Source organism: Pyxicephalus adspersus, chromosome 4 (assembly GCF_032062135.1).
Source record: "Pyxicephalus adspersus chromosome 4, UCB_Pads_2.0, whole genome shotgun sequence".
In the NCBI taxonomy this organism is placed as follows: domain Eukaryota; kingdom Metazoa; phylum Chordata; class Amphibia; order Anura; family Pyxicephalidae; genus Pyxicephalus; species Pyxicephalus adspersus.
The window spans coordinates 82,190,173-82,209,641 of NC_092861.1; the positions used below are offsets into that span (position 1 = coordinate 82,190,173).

The following is a 19,469-nucleotide window of genomic DNA, read 5'->3' on the forward strand; positions in this document are numbered from 1 at the left end:
AGCCCTTTCCCATTCTTTTCTTGAATCAAACAAATTTCATTAATATGTTATGTTATCTGTTATGCTGCAACTAAAACAAGCCCCGCTCTTCAGGACTAAATGACCAGCTACACTGCCAATAATTAATTTCCAAATCCCATTGCCTGACTGACAGCCACAATCTCACGCCAACCCAAAACTGGCCACTAGAATACCCTCAAGACTGATCACACCCCTCAGGAAGATGACTACACTTCTAGGCTGATAGTTGACCTATGCCCAGTCCCAGGATTTATGGTCACACGGGATCACACAGCATTCATGAACAAATACATATTTTACAATAGAATTAAATATTTTTTTATTTTTTTTAAGAAAAATAGTGTACAGTACAATGCACAGAAACCACATCAGGGTAATTTAAAAAGGAAACAAATAAAAAGAAGAAACAAACTTTAATTCATCCAAAATCCAATCAGCGGTACAAGGAGGAAGAAGTATAGAAAGTACCTATGGTCCAAGAAAGCCTAAAATTTACCTAACTGGAGACCAAGCCAAACATTAAACGAAAAAAGTAGTATAACAAATATTGCATCCAGGGCGCCTGATTACAGCAACAGAAAAAAAAGAGAGAAAGGGGGGTTAAGAAATCAAAAATCCACAGCTATTCATCAAACATAGAATATGTAGTGAATCCAGGACTCCCAGTTCTTCTCAAACATGGTCAGGGTGTCATTAAGACCACAAAGAAGCTTTGATTTGGATTCTATTAGGTGTTTTGAATAATTAGCGATAGAAGCCTCAAAATAGTGAAATAGAGCAATCACTTGGGGATATAGGCATAAGGCATATACAATTTAAGACATTTATTCAATAAACCAACACACAGGCAACTTATGTATTATACCTATATACTATATTGTTTTAAACACACAAAACTCCCTTTTCTATTTTACTGTTCAAGGAACAGGTGCCCTCCTTTTCCTACATACTGTACATAAGAAGAAGTGTTTATTCTACAGTGTGTTACTGTATGTGGTTTGGTCACTTATTTCTTCTAGATTTCTTATCATCATTCTTTCTGAGGAAAGTGATACCTATTTCAGTGACATCATCTCCTTTTAGTCTATCTTGAACAAAATTGACATCAGCCGGTAAATGGACCTGCAAAGAAACAACCAGTATAGCACAATCTTAGATATAGATACAGAATGTGACAAGGTGCAAGGAAGTAAGAAATATCTATATTGTAAAAAGAAACATTTTTTTATTGACTTTATAGAAAAATATCATCCTATCCTATTCCTAACCCAGGGTCACTTACTGTCTTATTTATTAGAGAAGTTAAAGCCAACTAATACAAACATGTTTCTATAACTTTTAACAGAGCGGGGAAAGTGTTAGAATTTTTGCCAAGCTTTAAATATTATAGTTAACAATATTAAACTATATAGAAACAATATAGTATGCAAGTTTTTTTAGGTCCTGAACCTTTGCTTGGCACATGCACATTTATTGACTTTTTTTTGTTAAATTTTCAGGTGACATATTGATACTTTGTCTGAGCAGAAGTCACAAAACAGCATTATTTAGATTTTAAATTTTTTCACCAAAGGTGGGCTTGGAGGTTTGACATTTAAATATTTGTACAGCCCTCACATACACGCATGTACATCAATTCACACAATATACATTCTCTTTTTGGTCTTGAGGGCCTAAATTGTAAAATACTTACCCTCAGTTGCCCAGTTGTCATCTCCCAACATCATATTTTATACTGGCCCTACACTGTATTTGATAAGCTCAGCAAGCAGGTGATCACATGACTAATTAAGAGGATCCAAATGTTCAACATGAAAGGATATAGAGGAGCAGTGGCGTTAGGTAAGTATTGCAGTTTGTTAAGGCTCCCTAGGCTAAAGAAGCAGTATGTACAGTATATGCTAACAGTGGATAGAAGGGACTAATATTTATTTTTAAATACACTTTTCATGTTTTCACCCAAGAGTTACGCAAACTAGACCAAAAGTTCACACATTAAATCCAATGTAAAATGTGTACAATTTGAGCTAAGCTTGGGTAAAACTTTGGTGATAACATTTAGAAATAGTATATATACTTTAATATAATAGTATTTATGATATAGCTGTATATAATAGTAATTATAGTAATAATAGTGTAAAAGTATAGTATACCAGTAATGATAGACATGATAGTAATAATATTATGATATAGCTATATATAATAGTATGTAAAGCTGTCTTGCTTGGGAGTGTCACGCACTGAGAGACAGGACCACTAAGGGGGGCGCTATGGCTTGCACAGATGTGGTGTGAGCCCTTGGAAGTGCCAAGGCGCAGAGTCTAAGCAGTAACCAGGTCTTCTCCAGAGCCTCTAGAGGTGAGGATGTTGCGACGCTGGTTACTGCCAGGTTCAAGTCCTTCGGCACACCAAGGTGGGCCAATCACGGTACTAAATCAGAAAGAAAAAGGAGAGTTGAGGATGGCCAGGCTAAAGGTAGGAAGCAAGAGAGGTCAGGTCACAAGCAAAGGGTCAATACCAGGGATCCAGGAGACAGACACTAGTGACACAGGAAACACAGGAGACACGGGAAGCAACAGGAGGCACAGGTGACTCAGGGATATCCACAGGCAGACAGGGACACTGGAACAGCACAGGGAAGTTGACAGGGAACCAACAGACTGGACAATGAGGGATTAATACAGGAGCTGGACAAAAGAAATGCTGGATTAGGCCACAGGTGAACAGGAACTAGCTCACAGAACTAGGGGCTTGGCAGTCATGGAGACATGTTGCACGAACACTGAGTGCAGTGTGTGAGCTAGCTAAATTGCCAGGGCTGATCCAGAGGCTATTTTCTGATTGGCCAGCGGATTGGACGGAATTGATAAAGCTTGGAAACGAAGGCACACCCAGAACTACCCGCATGCGCAGGAGAGAGGCGTCTGCGCTTTAGTGAGGAAGAGGTAAGTGTGACAGGGAGAGGGAGGAGTATCAATACATGTTTTAATATTTATTCTCTGGCCAATGTTCCATAAAAAAGAATTCATAGATAAAACAACAGTTTAAAGACTTATAAACGTCAATAAACTGAACTAAAACTCAAAACTAGTAAAGCCTGAGCATCCAAATATAGAACACATAGGGAAACAGTGTAATATTCAAAACCTGGGGACACCAAAGATTTTGTGTAAATATTATAAGAGTTTCAGCAACTGTGTTGAATAATTATAATAATGAATTATATTAACAAAATATTAATACAACCTACCATTTCCAGAGCTCCTCTCAATACTCCTGAGAGAATGTTGCAGTAACTGAGCGATGGTCTACCAGTTGGAAGCTCTTCTACAAAGTCTACAAGTGGATTTTTATCCAGTATGAGGGAGAATTCATTTCCGCCATCATTTCCACCTATTGTAGAAGGAGTTATCCCAAGGTACATTTTAAAGGCCACCTGTGATTTAAAAAATATGTTTGTAAATTGAGCCACTTAATACTTTGGAAAAAGTTGGCATGGTGCAGCATTGGGAAACACAGAAGAGAATTTCACAAACCTGGAATTGTCAGAATATCTTAACTTTTGTACTGTTGCTAATAACTCAGCAGGTATGAACTATAAGGATCTCTGTATATGATCAACCTTTAAATTGCGCTAGTAGCTACAGTCACTTTAATTTAATTACTACATTTAGCATTGCTCTAAAAAAGTAAAATAAAAGGCATAGAATATAGAATTTTGAAGCATAACTGCTACAAATAAAATTAGTTTGACTTACAAAGTGGATATGAGCTTTTCACTTGCAAAATTACCTATCACTTAGCTTAGGGCGTGAGTTTTTTGGATTTAACAATCCACCCATGAGTAAAGAAAAAATATTTTAAAATTTTCTTGAACATGATTGGGTATAGCAAAGTCATTTTTCTGCATACACTAACCTTGTGAAAAATCCTTTTCAAGGTTTTAATTCACTATGCTGAATAGTCTAAACTCATTTCGTAAATAAACACTAATGTCATACAAAGCAACATGCCAAGTCATATAGTAAAATACATTTTATAGTATAGCCCAATTAAAGTCTATGAACGCACACTGTGCAGGCGCTGCCAGTGCTAAAGAAGATTTTAGCAGAGATTAAACATTAAGGTGCCTGTAGATGACATACTAAAGAAGGGAAGCTACTTAGCGGCTTTAGGGTTTCACGTTTAGTAGTCATTTTGTGGTTCCAAGTTATGTTTCACCTTCTTTTTCAAGACTGGATTAGTATGAAAAGGATCAATCAATATGTGTCCTCATATGACACTGTAATCCAAGTACCTGTACACCTTGTAATTTGTTCATGATGTGCTCCATGAATCCTATAATGTTAACACTATTATCCCTGCAAACCTCCCTATAAGGAATTAAAGGGCTGAATTAGTAATATATGACAATACCACCAGCAAAATAAAAGACCATATGCACACTCTGCAGCGACTTTTGATGGATGCTTTAAAAAAAGCTTTATTAGAAAGTGACATCAGATCCTTATGGAAGAAAACTTGACAAACTGGTTTGTTTCCTCAACATTTTTTACAGTAACTCCAGCATATATTTGTGTGAGGAGATTGTCTTTTGTCTGACTGCATTGGAGTCTCTAACATCTTTAACATGGATGCTGTGCATAAACTTCTAAAGCTATGTTCAGAAAAGAAATCTGCTATCGGGTATGGCTTTCTGACAGTCATAACAGTGGGGGGCCAGCAGTTGTTTTCAGTTGCTGTGTTTCAGTGTCCATGCAACGAGCATAACCTTATGTACGGATTTGTTTTTATCTTAGCTCCAGCTATTATACTTGCAATTACAGGTTTTTTCTTGAGTAGCAGGACTTGGAAATTTGTTACAGGCTGCTGTCTAAACCCATTGAAGATGTGCCCTAAAGGGAATCCATGTCAAGGTCTTTACGCCTTTGTACAGCTGACACTGCATGCTCTTTTAGTTCCTGCCATGTGGATTTCCATTGCCATGCTACATGGATCTTTCTATGCATGTGCCATGAGTGGCTGGAAGAATCCAAACTTTATTGAATATCTGTGTAAGTACAAATCTGAACATTGCCAACATCAGCTTTACAAAGTGACCTGTAACAGAACAGCAATGCCAGGCAATGAAACTCAGGAAGTGGTTCTGCTTCTTCAAGCTCAGTCTCAGGTATGTACATAGAACCTTAAAGGTATATATATATATATATATATATATATATATATATAAAATCTGTTTATTTGATGCTCATGCCACTCAGATTAATGTCAACATTATATCTACAATGAACTTTCATAGAAATAACAATATAAAGGAAACACTAAATACATTGTGTATGGGGTACCTCTGCCCTTTTGGCTGGAATGTAACTAGAGGCTGGTTAGTCATCCTTAATATTTCCAATAAAATATATGTCACAGTGTTTAACAGTGGGAAATGAATATATCAGGATCATGCACTTATGTCTAATAGGTGGAGCTGTGGAGGAGGAATATACTGCTTCGCCTTCTTGTAAAAGACACCCTAATAGTGTTACTGTAACTAGTATAATGGTAGATTTGAAGAGATTTTAGAGATGTCTTAACTATGAGGGAGTTTTGAAGTTATGTTTCTTTACAGTCTGCTTTAATAATATCACTCCATAGAAACATTTTAACAAAATTTAGATTTGTTGGACTTTAAAATTGTACCTATAAGCTTAAGTGTCAATGTTTCACAATTATTTCTAAGGGATACTTTGCTCAGAAGTGGTGTACTTGTGTCCCTACCATACCAGTAATTAATCATTAGAAATCATTAAAAATGCTAAAACTTATTTTGTTAATGATCACCTAAACTGTCCCTGAGACCTATTTTGGAATGGAAATATGACCTTGTTTACATTTTCCCATTCTATTCGGTTATAATTTGCACATCCCATCTAGTATTGACATAAACACATATCTGGAAAGGTATAGACATTTGGAAATTGTAGTGGTAATGTATGTTTTGAACTGGGCGTATTTAGGCAATATTAGTAGATTTTTCAGGGTGATCAAAAATCCTGCAACTGTATTTTTTTCTAAACATTTGAAGATAATTAAGTTAGTATATGGATGGCAGACTGAGTGGTTCAAATTGTTTTTCACACCCAGTAGTCTATACAACATATCAATAAATACCTGGTTTAGGGATAGGCTATATTTTTAGACAATGCTTTGACTGAGTGACTCAGTGATGCATGGATGATAATGTCTGCTCCTACAGTCTTTTTTTCCCATCACTGGCAGAGGCAAAATAGTAAGGATGATCATTTGAAATTCTGGGTTTCAAGTTTTAGTTGAGAATTTGCAGCTTTCTAGTTTATTGTTTAGTCTGTATATTGTACAGCTGCTGCTCCCCCTGCTGGATGATGTATAAAATGACATAAAATGGTGTGGGGTTTCCCCTTGAGAGGAGTACAACTCAGAGCTACCAGTCCCTGCTTTGTAATTTGTTTTTTCTTTGTACCTTGATGTGGTTTCCGCATATAGTTCTCCATCATTATCATATGCTTTAGAAACCGTGGTATCAACCGCATCTTATCCACCTTCACATTAGAATTTACCACTAATGACAACAATTCGAATTGCTCTGCTTCTGGAGAAGAGCTTTGAACCATCACCAAAGGTCTATTTTCATTTCCTGCAGAAATATTGTGCTCAAGGACCAGGACTAAAATGCAAATTCTCCTCAGAGGAAAGTGGTTTGTTAGAGATGAGGAGAACTGAGTTAGCCCAAGATCATTTACAATATCCAAATAATTCTGTTACAGCTATGAAGACAAAGAAGCTTAGTAGTAGTTATTATCAATGAACAGCTACCCCTTTGTGATAGAAATTATGCAGTCATTTGTAGTATCAATCTGCAAACTAACTATACAATTTAAATAATAAATATAATTACAGTATACTGCCTGCATCAATGTAGGACTTTATCTTTTCAAAAAACACAAATATGAAACACATATAGGCACATATACACTTTCATCATGCCTCCTTTTATCTGCCATGAGGAGCTACCACTAGAAGTAAACCTATTATCCCACAAGGCAGGTATGAACAGAAATACTAAGCACTGCATTGTACCTGAGAGAATGTATTGTCACACAATCCACACCTTTGATTACATTGTCATACATAAATGTCACCCAGACAAGAAACCTTAGGTCAACTCAAGTGCCTGGTAACAACATACTTACAATGCAGGGCATTTTTATTTATTTTTTTTAAATAATGATAGGAGAGAGAGGTTTCAATTTACTTTCAAAAACTTTTAAAATTATGGGAATATTATCTATTAAAATTAGTTCAAAAAGTGTCATTATCAAATATACATGAAATGTGTTCATGACATTTTGCAGCTGCAAAAATATTTTATAACAAATCTTTCAACACAATTGAGACACAACACATTGTCAATGCCCTCATCAGTACCAGATTGTATATAATAAGTAAAGGAATTTTGACTAGTAATTCCATTTGCTTTTCCTAAAAATGACATTAAATTTTCTTAGAAGAAATCTTGACAACAGGGCTTAAGTAGAAATATGTTACCCCCCACCCTCCACTCTCATAACATTTTTGGAAGGGTCCCTACAGTGGCATTGCTAGGACTGTGAAGGATTTGGGGTACCTCAATGAAAGTAATGAATGATTGTGGTGGCAAAATTTCTCACGTAGGAGGGAATTAAAGGGACATGGTATATTCTGTGCTGTGTACAGCCACACTAAATACAAATGAGTTCACACCCACACATTGCATTTACACTCTCTGTATACACATACAGACACACACGCACACTATATGCACATATGTACACACAGTTGCTTGTCTTTTGGTTGGTTGCCCCTTCCTTACTTTAGTTCCCTGATTGTGCCTGGGTTTTGATAACAGTATTGAGGGGAAGCAGCATGACAAGCCCTATGGGTCCCATTTTAGATCCATCTCCTTATGTCTGTAAACAAACAAGGACAGCAATGGTATTGGGATCTAGGGCACCAGGTAGTATTGCTGGCACTGCCCCGGACCCCTGCGACTGTGGGCATTGCAGGGGTGGTAGTTACACCCATGCTTGGAAAACTAATTTGGCAAAGTGACTCCAGCATATATTTGTGGCAAGAAAAGTGAGATTTTTTTCTTGAAAACACCTAACATCATGTGTAGAGATTTGATTTTGGTTTGGCTTTTTGATGTCAGGGGAGTAGCAATTCTGTTATACCAATTGATTTAAACCTAATCACTAACATATCATTAAAGATTAAACATGGTACTGTCATTTAAAAGAATTGTGAAACTGTTTTAAATCTGCAGCTTTAAAATAAATGATACATGATGACGCCATCAATCATATTATCAACACTTCTTCAACTTCCTATAAAGGATGACAATGAGCTTTAACTCTGCACCAATAGTATATCTGCATTGTCAGACAATCATGGGGCCTTCTCATAGAGATACTTTCTAATTAATTTTATGGATGTAACGGCACAGTCTTAAAGTGATCTAATAGAAGTTCATAATTAATACAACACATACATTTGTCAGTGGTATAAAATGTACTTCTGTGAAGACCTAGTTATTTTTCAGTTCTTCCTATAAAAATATTAAAGCATCAGGAAAGAGACATTGACATTGCTATAAAATATTTATCTACAGAATTTTAACTATGTACCCTTTATATTTGCAGGTTATTGGTTGGTGCCTTATAGCTATACTTGGTGCACTATCACTTCTATGTGTCTGTTGGTCAAACTGTCGATCAAATGTAAGCTCTGTACAGGCAGCATTCTGGAAAATATATATTGACAAAGAAAAAGAGAAATTTGATGAACTGGCTCAGGAATATGCCATCAAACTTGCTGAAAGGAATCTGAGAAGTTTCTTTGAAAACAAAGACCCAGATGACTTCAAGCTGCCAACTAACAAAGCTTGGGAGAAGATTTCGACATTGTATACTTTTAATCCAGATAATCAGTACTATAGCACACTTCATAGATTTGTTGAACAGAGAGACAATGACGACATAAAAGAAGTCATAATGGATTTTATAGATGGACAAACATAATTGAGATATATTTATTTTTATTTTTTAATATAAACGAGTAAAAAGGTGGGCAAATGGCTATCAAGCTGCTGACAAAACCTGAGCTTGGATATGATTGACCCAATCTATTACAAATGTAGCCATAGTGTATTTTTAACTTTTTTATCTGAAGAGTGATGGTGAACAAATGGCTATTTATTTTCCATGAATTTACTGGACAATACTTTATACACAGATATAAACATTTTTGGATAAAGGAACCCATAAGCTATATTACCAAGCCACTGGCCCTTCTTGAGTTTAGATATGATTGTATACCTAATCTACAACAAAATTTGGCCAAGCATTTGTACACCTAGAAATATGTGGCCAAACTTTTAGAATTAACGCTACGGCAACAGACATACAATGCCCACATTTTAAATATGTATAAATATATACATTTTCTGGAAACATCTACTGTTCTGCCTATTTAATATCCCACTAGATATTGAGCAGCTGCTGAATTCAGATGTAGTGCAGTGACTATTATGAAATGAAATCTAAAACTGCCTAATTAATCCAATAGCCATGCCATGTATACTTGTAATATATATTCCACTGTTTAATAATTACATTTTCTACATGAATTATATATTAGCGAGTTCAAATATATATAAATAATTTCATTTATGTTGTACTATGCCAAATGTTGTGTGGTCTGTAAATCTGACCTTCAAGATTGTCTCAGAATCTTTTCAGTAAGTAATCTTCACATTGACTGCTTTGTAGGAGAAGGAACATAAATATTTTATGTTGTCCTGATTTGCAGACTGGAAAAAATTATACATTTACTTTGGAACACTCCTGTAAATGCCGATAAATATCCCCTACTGAGATGATGGTTACTGAACATTAAATTTTCAATGTCAAATTTTGTGACACTTTATAAGGCGTGATACTTTTTAGTTGGAAAACAATAAAGTACGGTCATTATACATAGACAAAGTAAAAATGAGGTTATCAGCACAATATAACATTATTATTGGGGTCCACCAAAGACCCAGGGTGTACATAAAGGTCACATGATGCTCATTAACTACCTTCATATGCCAGTTTGATGTTAATAAATGGACATTCCTTTGTGCATAACCTTTGTTGAGTGAAACATCTTCAGTATTTATTCACTCTAGCATCAAACAAAATGTGTTCAATTCAGTGAGAAGCTAAAACATGTACATGTAAGTAATACTATTTAACTGAAAACTAAATTATACCAAATCAAAAGGAAAATATTCCAGATTACTATTTAGATGAAAGAAACATAAAGGCAGGTCAGCTACTTACTGTTTATGGGTTAGGTGTGACAGGGATGTGTGAGAAACTGAAAATGATAATTACACTGAGAGCAAACACAGACACTCATTAATGATTAAAACGTTGAATTACAGTATAGAAGAACAGGCATGTAAATTCTTGAAAACTTGTAGCTTCTGTCTTATACTGATTACTTTACAGTTTATAAACAATTATAGTGATATATATGATCAATAGTTCCTGATTTACTTTTCTAGAAACTTGAGGCAGGAACTGTAAAGAATTTATTTTGTCAAAACTTCTTCGAACACTACTAGCTTAATTCATTAAACCAACGTACTAGAAAAATTATCCTTTTATCTGTCTAATATACTTATATTACTTAAAAATACAGTCACATGGCTGAAAATAGAATTTCATATCTTATTATTAAGTTTTTTTTTATTTAATCCATTATGCTTGCTTGCATATAGTGCAAGTTTATTCTCCACACTTTGCAATGGAAAAAAATAATATCACATGAATTTGTGGCCATTACTTGCACCATGGGGTACCCTAACTCCTAATTAAAAGCTTTTCTTCATAATCTTCCCAGGTCAGCAATGTTCAGAAAGGGTGGTGATACCAATTTTGATATGGTTCCACATCTACATTTGGGTCATACCTGTAATTCCTGCACCGATCATAGAAAATTTAAGAAATATAAGGTGATCCACACATAGAACAAACTACAAGTCCAATGATGGAAATGTCCACTGACAAAAAAGCAGCTCTGGCTAAAAAATCAACCTGTCCAGTGCTCTCCCCCACTAAACCCTGCAATACTCACCTCCATCTTCACTTGATTGGCGGGATGACGTAACTTTTGTGTAGGTGCACAGGAGTTCATTCATTCCAGCATGTGCAGGGGAAACTGGGATTGACATGTATCCTGGCAACCAGGAAGTGGATTTACAACTCAATGATCAGGACATTTAAGTATAAACACAGTGAAAAGGGCAATGGTTTGTAGTAGTATATAACCACAAATTAGATCTTAATTAGGTTACCAGTTCCATAATTTAAAAACCATGATGGGTCTCATATTATGAGTTGTGTTAGCAATGCTGGATTTAGATAATTAAATTGATTTTTCCCAGATTACAATAAAGTATAACCACCTAAAATTAGTCATTTCATAAATAGTGTACCGTGTTTTCAAGATAGAGAAGGTATATTGTCTGGATTAATTAGCAAGGCAATAAAATACAATAAATCCATTACTTCACAGAAATTGTTCATACGACATTAGTCCATTTGCTATAGTATTAGTTGACGCTTATGTGCATAAATTAACAGCCTTTACATTTAATACAAGCTGCCAAAATATTAAATTATATTTTTATTTGAAAAATACATTCTCTAATGTAACAATACACTTATTTCTTGAAACATATGCTTCAGTATCACAGATGGCAAATATGTACCTGGTTTTATAAAATATCATAATCGGTTTTAGTACCTTTGCTATAATGTCCACTGTTTCACTGTAACTTCGACATTTCTTTATACCAGAGTTTGCCAGAAAGTCTTCAATAAGCCTAACTCCAATGTTGTATCCCCTGCAAATGGAAAACAAAATTTAAAGATATGGGATCTGTCATATTGATACTTGGGTCCAAGTAATCCTGATCAATATACACATATACATACTTGGACCGGTAGTCTACGGTACTCAATTTAAAAAATCCTAGTACTATATGGGTCTTTTTAGATAATATAGCAAAAACATAAACTTTTTAGGACTATTGACCTAATAGAGTCACTAGACTTTCTTGTAGTTTAGGAAATGTAGAGTTGTGGAGCTAAATGAAATCTCTGAATATGACAAACTGCACTCTGTCTCTAATAGTGTACTTTCTAGTTTGTTTGTTTTTTTAAATAATCCTATGACAGAATATTCCTTGAAAATATGGGAGAATCTTTCACAAAGTGTTGCCATCAATTACTTAAGGTGACTGGTTATATATAATTACCTGGAAGTTTTTAATAGCTGATCTTTAGTTAGGAAACTAAATCTGAAATGTTTTAGTTTTTTTCGTACATGCACAAACTGCAATCTCTTGCATTATTCACAGTCAGGGGTGACTTTTGTTTGAATGTAGACCTTGGCGTGTACATTTTCCATCACTGGTCTGTTTGGTCTGTGATTATCTTTTTGCCACCAGGATATATTTCTGAATTATCAAAATATAAACTTCCTATTACCCTATACTCAAGCAACCAGCACCAATTATCTTTTCCTGCTGTCATTGGAACTTTGCTGCTGCAGTCATGTGTCTCTTGTGCCAAACCGCACAAGGCCAGATCGGGTAAAGCATACCTAAACTCAGAAATTTCACTTTACATAAAAGCGTAGACATAAAAGCGATCTTGCGCCTGAGTAGGGTGACGTAGGATGAAGAACCCAGAAGAAGAGGGGAACATGGCGGCACCCGTAGCGCCAGCTCCGGGACGAATCCCGGGACAACACGGGACCCAATTCAAGATGGATCGGACTGCCCTGCGGGATTGAAGGTAAGTGTATTTTTTTTTATTATTATTTTTTTATTGTATTTTTTTTTTATTATAATATTCTTCTCCCATGCTTATTATTATTATTATTATTATTATTATTATTATTATTATTAATATTATTATTATTATTAATAAAATTAATAATAATAATAATAATATTAATAAAAATAATTTATAATATTATTAACCTGCATCTATACTTCATTATAATATCTTTTTCCTATACTGTGGTATAATAATTACTTTAATTACTTAACATATTCTGTCTCCATACTTTCTTTTTTTGTAAATGCATTTACAAATCTGTGTAAATGCATTTAAAAGACTGTGTTACAGAAAGTGAAGTTTGTCTGTATTTTCTTTTAAATACTGCATTTTAATATTATTATCAAGTCTATACAGAGTTTTTGGTATGGTATTTTATAGTATGGGGTATTCTTATTAGTAAAGCTACATACACACGTGCAATATTTATCCTTTCCAACGACTGCAAGGACGGCACGATGCATGAACGACTGCTGTACATACAGCACCGTTCTGCTCTATATAAAGGGGATGGGGAGAACGATGGAGCGGCACCCCAATGCGTGCTCCCCCCCTTCGCTTTCATTACGATCGTTTGTCGCCCATTGTCCGTGGATCTGCCAGGACAGTCGTTCGGACGATGGATGATGGGCCCTGTACACAGGCCAGATTCTCGTCTGATATCGGCCCTTGGCCGAATATTGGACGAGAAGCATTGCAAGTGTGTACGTAGCCTAACTCTCAAGCAACCAGAAACTGCATTTATCCAGAATATTTCAATCTCTGTGGGTGCCAGATAACGGCTGTGGCAATCTTCAAGCAGAACTGAACCCTGAGATACTCACCTGGGGAAGGTGGGATGTGCTCAGCTTTTTGGACAACTTCAGGGAGTATTCAGGAATGTAAGAATACATATTGCAAATAGGATATTGCCTGTCCCTTTCAAATTTTGTGGAAGTGAAACTTTAGTATAAATATCACATTAAACATTAACAGGGGAAGCATGGTGGCTCAGAGGTTAGCACTCTTGCTTTTGCAGTGCTAGGTCCCAGGTTCAAATCTCAGCCAGGACACTATCTGCATGGAGTTTGCAGGTTCTCCCTATGTTTGTGTGAGTTTCCTCCCACATTCCAAAAACATGCAGGTTACTTAGCTTCCCCCCAAATTGCCTTTGACTGTATGAAAAACTTATGATTATGGTAGGGACATTAGATTGTGAGCCTCTTTGAGGGACAGCTAGTGACATGACTATGGACTTTGTACAGTGCTGTCTAATATGTTGGCACTAAATAAATACTGTATAATAAACAATATATACTTTTTTTTTATTAAATTCACAATAAATTTTTCACTTTCACACTTTGAAATTGTTGCAGAAGGCAAAATATTAATTTGAAACATTAATACACTTACATTGCATCCAAATATTTGTTAATTTCCTCATCGTTGTCATAATCTTTACACATCTGTGCCACTAGTGCACCATATGTAAGAACAAAAAGATCTCTGCTCTGTAAACAGAAAAACACAAAGATTTTACACCTACACTATAGATTTTAATGTATTAAATAAATGTAGTTTTTAGAGAAATAAGCTCTCTGACTTCTAATGCTGACTTTTGGCCACCTGCCACAGCTAATAGGACTTATCTGATCAAGCAAAGTAAAGATAAATATACTACAATAAGATAGAAGTGATAACAGTTCCAGCTCTAGAACCACTGCTATATATTGTATCATATTTTATATAAAAATGTGTTAGTTAGATTTTTCATATTGTTCTGTCAATCAAGATCCTTCAAGTCCATCAGTTCCCTTCTCATCTTATTGCAGTACAGTCCTGGTACAAGTAATGAGGATGATAAATTATCTAAAACATAAAGCATGCATTACTATGTGTTATATATTTATTTGTTATTAAAGATGCATTTCATTCATGAAAGTTTTATCATACAAATCTACTGAATATAAATTATACATTTTTGCTAGAATATTGATTTTGCATTCATGCATATACCTTGTCATGGGAATTCTCAAACTTTTTGTCAAAAACTTTGAAATCTGTAAACCACATAATCCATGTTCTGCATACATGGCAGGTAAACTGTTTTAAAGAGGAAAAGCACCAACAAGGCTAATTGGTGAAGTGGTTAGGTGATTGTTGTGTTTTTTATTATTAGTTGAAAGCCTTTGAGTTTCAGGGGTAAAAAGAACACTATTCTTCATGGTTTGTCTGCATAATGAATACTCTATTTAATGTAAAAGCATTATTTGTCTAGAACACAGCATCACTTTTATCAAAATTAGTTACTATAGATAACCAGATTGATGCCTCAGACTGAAAAATAAATAACGGAAATGCAAACAACTACTAAAAATGTGCTATAGCAGACAGACAGAAAGTGGAAAAAGGGTGGGGGCTCAAGAAGTTAAGGCAGACCTTCCATTTTATGTCAGCATTTTTCCCTTGATATAGTATCAGTTTACTACAGCTAAGCGTACGTTTTTTGTCTATACAACATTTCAAATCAGTGCAGGAGTAAAGCTGTTGGCTCTTTGCACTTCTGACACTCTGCAGTATAGTAATAAATAACACCACTTTGATGTAATAAAGATGTTAGCAAATTACTTACTATATGATGTGCTGAGGCAGAGGAGGAGACAGCTGGTAAATGCCAATCCTGAAACATTCAAAGCGACAGCTGTTAGCAAAGGAAAGCAAGCTTCATACAAATGATTGTTATCTCCAATATAACATTTCACAAAAACGCATCTTAACAGTTCTTATACTCCTCATGTGTTCATATATTTTAGAAAAAGAAATACTCTCCTATCACATTTTGTTCAGTTCTTTTCTGTTTTGCAAATTCAGTGTTCCATACATGTACTAAAACACAGGGGCCTCACATGACTGGTGTGAGAATTTTTATAGTATCAGTCATTTACAATGCATGCTCTCAAGATTTCAAGAATGCTTAAAATGAGAATGCAGGTCTGCATATTGGAGTTGTGAGTCTTTCTTTGTATAGAATTGGGCATATCTATATTACTACATTCTTACAAGACCATAAAATGTTCCAGATCGAGTAGTATAGGCGTAAAGAAATATTTATTTTCCTTCAGTCTAACTATTGAAGTGTACCTAAACCAAATAATAAAATGTTACATGTTGCAGCTTAGTGGTTGTATTCATCTTTACCTGGGGATCCTACAAGTTATACACTATGGGCCTGATTTACTAAAGTTCCCTAAGACTGGAGAAAATATACCATCATGGGTGAACCAAGGTATTCCAGCAAACCTGAAATGGATTTCTTTAAAAATATTTGCTAGGTAGCAAAACATTTCAAACCTTGACCAGGTCAGAGCAGATAATAATGAGAATTACTGAAGCTACAATAATATTGCTGTCGTTCAGTTGCATTTTTGCAACCCACAGTAAAAGTGATTTATTACAAAAACTTTTGCAAAACAAACCATTCTAGGTTTGCTGGGTCACTAACATTTTCTTATGATGGTCCATGCTCTCCAGTCTTGAAGAACCTTAGTAAATTCAATCCTTTCTGTTCTAGGGTGACATTTCTTACTCACTGCACTATTTCAATGGAGAAGAAGAATGATCATGTTAGGATAGGAGGTGGTTCTTTTTGGGTATATATATATATATATACATATACAACAAAAAAAATCAACTGTTTATTCAACAGTCTCAAAGAAAATAAATAGGAGACGTTAATTGTTAGAGTTTAGATACATTTTAATACCCTCTTTATTCTATAGAACAATAGCAGACAAGGCTATTAACCTCCTGGGCAGTTCATTTCTGTCCGGTTTTATGTGTCTAAAAGCGGTACATTGTTTTTCATGAAAATTTACTTTTCCGTATAATATAATAGTATGAGTATAATAATATTTAAAAATAAATAAATAAATATTATTAGCAGACTATCAGTCTGCTAATTAATTTGTTTTATCAGACTTTTTCCATCACCCAGTCTAATAAAGCAGTTGTTTCTATGAGATGTGTTAAATTGCAATTTAACCGTTTAGTACCTTGCTTTCTGATCAGCAGTTGGGAGCTATGCACCCAAGTTCACCCATGATAGTCTATCTTTCTATTCTGTCTAAATACATTTACACAAAGCATATTATAAAAATATATGCATATGTGATTAGGCCACATATCTTCTGGATTAATCAAAGGATGCTTACAGTGTCTTCTAACATAGCAGAGGGCTGACAAAAATAAGTCCTTTTCATAATGTCAAAGATACCAGTGTTTGTGCATATAACTCATAATGCACTTGCACTTTTATTAATGCTGTCTTTGGGCACACAAAGGAAACATCAATATTTAACAGTATAAAACTAAAAGGGTTTGGATGTGACACAGCACTTTTAAATGGCAACAATACCATTCTTTTAGTTACATAATTTGATTAAAATCCAAACATAGCATTAGTGAATTAGAGAATTAGTGACTTGATTTCCTTGTAAAAGTACATGTTAATTTGGTGAAGCTACCAGAGTTAAAGTGGCCTGGCACCACGAGATTGCTTCTAACTATAGCCCAGACTGTAAAAGAAAAACTACGTATTGTCACAATGAATACCATAAAGATTAAATCAGTGACTGCTGGGTTACACTGAACCCAGAGAACACTGGATTGGATAACTCCAACTTTTTTTTTTCTTTTAACAGCTAACAAAGTATATGGGCAGCTTCCATGGCTTATGACACCATTGTGTCTCCCCCGTTCACAAGCAAAGCCTAACTACAACAAAGCTCTGCAGAAAAGCCGGGGGGTCATGGAGAACACCATCTGGCGGCTGCTAAAAGCAAGGTTTCTGCGCTTGGCGCGGCCCGGTGGTGAATTCCTGTACACACCCTGGAAAGAGCTGTGCCTTTATGTGACACTTTAAAAAAATACATTCCCAAACTGGGGCAGAGTACAATTTAGTGCAGATTTAGTCAAGCATTGCTTATGCAGCCAGAAAGGCAGAAAAATACAATACAGTACCATCTAGTTGCCAACAAAACATGTTTACCATGATGCTTAACACATCCTAATAATGTAATCTATTTTTTAACAGGACGATAACATCCTTTTGCTTGGAACCTCTGGCAAGCCTTTTGGAATGTCACATTCCAGATTACTGTACATTCGTGGATGATATTGCTTCCAGATTACTGTACATTCATGGATGATATTGCTTCTGGTTAAAGGAGGAATCCACCTTTATGTGCTTCCACTACAAAGTTGATGTGATAAAGTGAATATTTAGTGGGCCAAGGTCTAAAATGGCATTCAAACTGCGTCAACACCCTCGAAAATTGTCAAATTTGTTGCTGGAAGTTTTATATACTAATACTATTTGAATCATGTAAACTCCTAAATTAGGCGTGCCCAAGCTTTTTTGGCTTGCAAGCTACTTTCAAAGTGACCAAGTCAAAATGATCTACCAACAATAAAAACTTGGACTTAATAACTCCTGTGTGCGGTAGAGTTTATTTTGAAGTGCAGGGCTCCGTGATCCACTCGCGTTGCCTTTGTGATCTACCGCTAGATCGGGATCCACCCTTTTGGGCACCCCTGACCTAAATAATGCATACAATTATGTATTTATGTGAGCTTGTCAATAAATGTGGTTTGATGTTGTGCTTGGCAACCTGGACCTCCTTCCATCACCATCAGATGTGTTACAATGAGTATGCAACTCAGCTGGACAGCAAATTGACAACCTCTTTTGACGGCAAGTGGAAGTGTGTTTGTATACAATAGGGCTAAGATCAGGCAGCACAGCACAATGACAACAAATCTATAACAATATTACATAATATGAACAGAGTAGTTCTGTAGAACAGTGGCAGCAAATCAACATGAGTGAAGTATAATAAAGGAAAACCACAGCTTATTCAGCCAATGTCAGACTATTAAAATAAATAAAATAGATAAAAACCATAACAAACTATTCGTAAAAGGAATATGTACATAATACATTCAAATACCAATATGTGACAATCTGACATTGAGAATGGGACAAAGGCAACGAGGGGGGTCAAGTACCAGTTTGGAGTGGAAACCATACATACATTTCTACTAATTATTTGTGGATAAAATGACAAAACATTGCTGAAAAATTGCTAAAAAACAGAAAGCATAATTGGAAACCAGGCACAGAAACATTGCAGCAAGAGATGAAGCTAACAATAATAAAGATTACAAAAAGTCACAGCAATGCATACCATACAAGCAAACTTACCTGAATAAAAAGATCAGGCACTAAAGATTCAAATTGACCTGTAATAGACTGTAGGTGCACACAGAACAGGGACCAGGTGTGCGCTAATTGATTGCTATGACATCACCATTGACAGATCTTAACAGAACCACCTTAATCGTGCCGCTGAAAATGAATCACTTCAATTGGCGAATTCTCCACCACACTGCTCATTTATGAATGCTGTAAGCCGGCAGGCAAGTGCAGCAGCACTCGCCACCGATTTG

At 35.4% G+C, this 19,469-nt stretch overlaps 2 protein-coding genes across 2 annotated transcripts; one reads left to right on the forward strand and one right to left on the reverse strand.

The window, feature by feature from the left end:
* Nucleotides 1-354: 354 nt before the first annotated feature.
* TRAPPC3L (trafficking protein particle complex subunit 3L) lies at nt 355-14,550 on the reverse strand. Its single transcript, XM_072410425.1, has 4 exons — nt 14,376-14,550; nt 11,884-11,983; nt 3,272-3,457; nt 355-1,143 (listed from the first exon to the last, which is right to left on the reverse strand). The coding sequence occupies exons 1-4, from the start codon at nt 14,426-14,428 to the stop codon at nt 1,024-1,026; spliced, it is 459 nt and encodes a 152-aa protein (XP_072266526.1). The 5' UTR covers nt 14,429-14,550; the 3' UTR covers nt 355-1,023.
* On the forward strand, nt 4,652-9,107 carry CALHM5 (calcium homeostasis modulator family member 5). Its single transcript, XM_072408426.1, has 2 exons — nt 4,652-5,191; nt 8,730-9,107. The coding sequence occupies exons 1-2, from the start codon at nt 4,652-4,654 to the stop codon at nt 9,105-9,107; spliced, it is 918 nt and encodes a 305-aa protein (XP_072264527.1).
* Nucleotides 14,551-19,469: the final 4,919 nt, after the last annotated feature.